Source organism: Amphimedon queenslandica, unplaced genomic scaffold (assembly GCF_000090795.2).
Source record: "Amphimedon queenslandica unplaced genomic scaffold, v1.1 AMPQUscaffold_8692_Cont19367, whole genome shotgun sequence".
Taxonomy (NCBI): domain Eukaryota; kingdom Metazoa; phylum Porifera; class Demospongiae; order Haplosclerida; family Niphatidae; genus Amphimedon; species Amphimedon queenslandica.
Window position 1 is genome coordinate 1 of NW_003551034.1, and position 2,727 is coordinate 2,727.

The 2,727-nt window shown below is 34.9% G+C and overlaps 1 protein-coding gene across 1 annotated transcript; it reads right to left on the reverse strand.

The window, feature by feature from the left end:
* Positions 1-77: 77 nt before the first annotated feature.
* Positions 78-2,721, reverse strand: LOC109591212 (phosphoinositide 3-kinase regulatory subunit 4-like; the record flags this gene model as incomplete). The annotated part of the gene is made up of 9 exons (XM_020006987.1): positions 2,702-2,721; positions 2,568-2,625; positions 2,449-2,508; positions 2,174-2,304; positions 1,913-1,997; positions 1,426-1,646; positions 936-1,070; positions 610-779; positions 78-291 (listed from the first exon to the last, which is right to left on the reverse strand). Coding segments are annotated over exons 2-9 (1,072 nt in total), but the record flags the coding sequence as incomplete, so codon positions are not given.
* Between the last annotated feature and the right edge of the window lie 6 nt (positions 2,722-2,727).

A 2,727-nucleotide genomic window follows, 5' to 3' on the forward strand; every position in this document is an offset into this window, starting at 1 on the left:
TCCAATTTTTGTGCTAATGGTACATGGACTTTTGTCAAGTTTCATGAAAAATCATTCTCAATTAAAATCAGCTCTACTTGCATACATGTGCATGTATTTACAGTTCATGATGTACCTATAAGATATGTCAATTTTCTCAGATCCAACCCCAGCCTTCACTATACAGCTGGACTCCGAAGGATTATTGAGATGCCATAACCTGATGAACCTGTCAGTGCCACCAGTGAGGAGGACTGGGTCATTACCAACAACACAAGTATGCAGTGCTCGAACACTGTTGTGCTGCTGAGGCTGGAGAAGAAGAAAGAAAGAAAAAAGGAAGAGAGAGAGAGAGAGAGAGAGAGGGGGGGGGGAGAAAGAAAGGAGAGATAAAGATGTCATCTTACAAAACTTTTAATAATAACACTATTATTAAACAAGCAATACAGTATAACCTGCTATTGTGGACACTCTAAAATAAGGACACCTCTATAATGAGGACAGGTAGTATCAGTCCCAATACAATAGTAATGTGTATTAATGAACCTCTGAAATAAGGACAGGTTCATAATCAGGAGGGTATTATTGGGTCTCAAGGTGTCCATAATAGACAGGTTTGACTGTACTTACATTTTCAGTCATGGGACCAAATGGCTGTGTAGGGCTAGCCCAGAGCATCTGTCTTCTAGTTGATGTCTCCATATCCCAGACTGATATCTCATTGTTACCACTGGCAGCTGATAGTACAGTCTGAAGCTGATTGGGATGAGAACTGAGCTGCTGTATACGATGAACATAAGCTGAGTGGAGAGGGAGAGAAAAAGAGAGAGACAATATGTCAATAGCTTTTTAATAGTTAATATCTGAATTTATTAGTATATTTAGTTATAAATAGTTATTGAAATAGTTATTAATAGTACTTCGTAGTATTCATCAGTATTTATTATTATTCTTACGTCGTCCATGTCCTTCATGTTTCCAGTTACATATCGGCAGCTGGAACCTCATGTCCCATACTATATGATATCCGAGACTGGTACCAAGTGCAATCCAGTTCTGGAATGGATCCAATGCCATAGACAGCATTAGCCCTAAAAAGTAAAAACAGAGCATACAATTAATTGTGAATAATAGTTACAAATTAGAGAAGAGAGAGAATTCATTGCATTCTAAAAATTGCATGTACATGTACATGCAAGCATAACTGGAATTGCTCCAACTTTCTACATAGAATAAAGTCTATAATACACAGTGTAACACTAACAATAAGAGTCCTATATAAGTCCCTGTCATGATGCAATAAAAGCTTAAAAGTATCAATAATGCATTAAAAATGTAATAGAATTTTTGAAACCAATTCTAGGAAAAAAACCACAAACTATAATAACAATAATAATAATATATACTATACTAAAGCTGCTGCTTTCTTAACTAAACACTCTTTACCGTGTCTTGGGTCATTCTCAAGGTCCCATGCTAGATTAGGTGTCCTCAGGTCAAGGCCACAGAGGTGACCTTTAGTTGTGACAAAAGCTAGCACATTCTGTCCCCCACAAGTCATCTCGGTCATCTCCACCATACTGCCATGAAGAGATGGGTCCAGCTCCCACCTGAGGACATCTTTAGCCTTTAGAGCCTTTTGTTTTGAATTAGGCTCACGATCAATACTAATAATAATAATAATAATAATAATAATAATAATAACAAATAATACATTATGTACAATAAGAAATTTAGCAAATTCTACAGTACAAACAAGGACAAAAGACAGAGCAGATACAAAGGAAATGCATGTTATTTAAAGTCTATACAGAAGGACAATTAACACTCTTAAGCCGACAGTAATAATACTAGTAATACAATGTAATTGTGATTATCAATTATAATCAATTGTGATTATAATAATAATAATAATAATAGTGATAATAATTACTTGAAAGCATGTATAGTTCCATTAGAAGATGCTGCCACTATACTTTGATTACCCATACAATAGCAACCAGTCTTTATCTTACCACCTATTAAAATAATAATAATTAAAATCATTAAATAAATATCTAGGAGAATGTACAAAAGGTAAGTTTTCAATTAGAAAGGATCATTCCTTTTCTCCTATTTCTCCCTCTCTCTCTCTCCTCTCTCTCTCTCCTCTCTCTCTCCTCTCTCTCTCCCTCCCCCTCCCTCTCTCCCTTACCTTGCTGACTGTACACTAGTCTTGGTTTATTGATTACATGTAGTCCCTCCATTTTATTCACATCCCATATCTTAGTTGTACTGTCATCAGAGAATGACACAAAATAGGTACTATCAGGAATGACCTTTATCCTGAGAGAGAAAAAGAACATATACATGTACATGTACATTATAATGCGTAATACATGTATGTATATGTATGAATTGTTGTGCTTTGTGCTTCTTTTAAAATATTATTACAGTAAAATTGTTTTATGATATTCTAAAGTCATTTACTTGTTCACTGCTTGTAAGTGATCATGAATGTGAGCCACCAGCTGTCCTTTTGGAGCCCAACTACAATTAATAATAATAAAATAATTTAACCTCCACACCTCTCCCCTCTCTCTCCGTACCTTGCTGGTGCCTGGTAGAATGGATAATACAAATAACCTTTGTCCATTCCTTGCATATCTAAAAACAACAACAACAACAACAACAACAACAATAATAATAATAATAATAATAATAATGATAATAATATACTAACCTTTCTTGTACAGCTCTTTCTTGTGA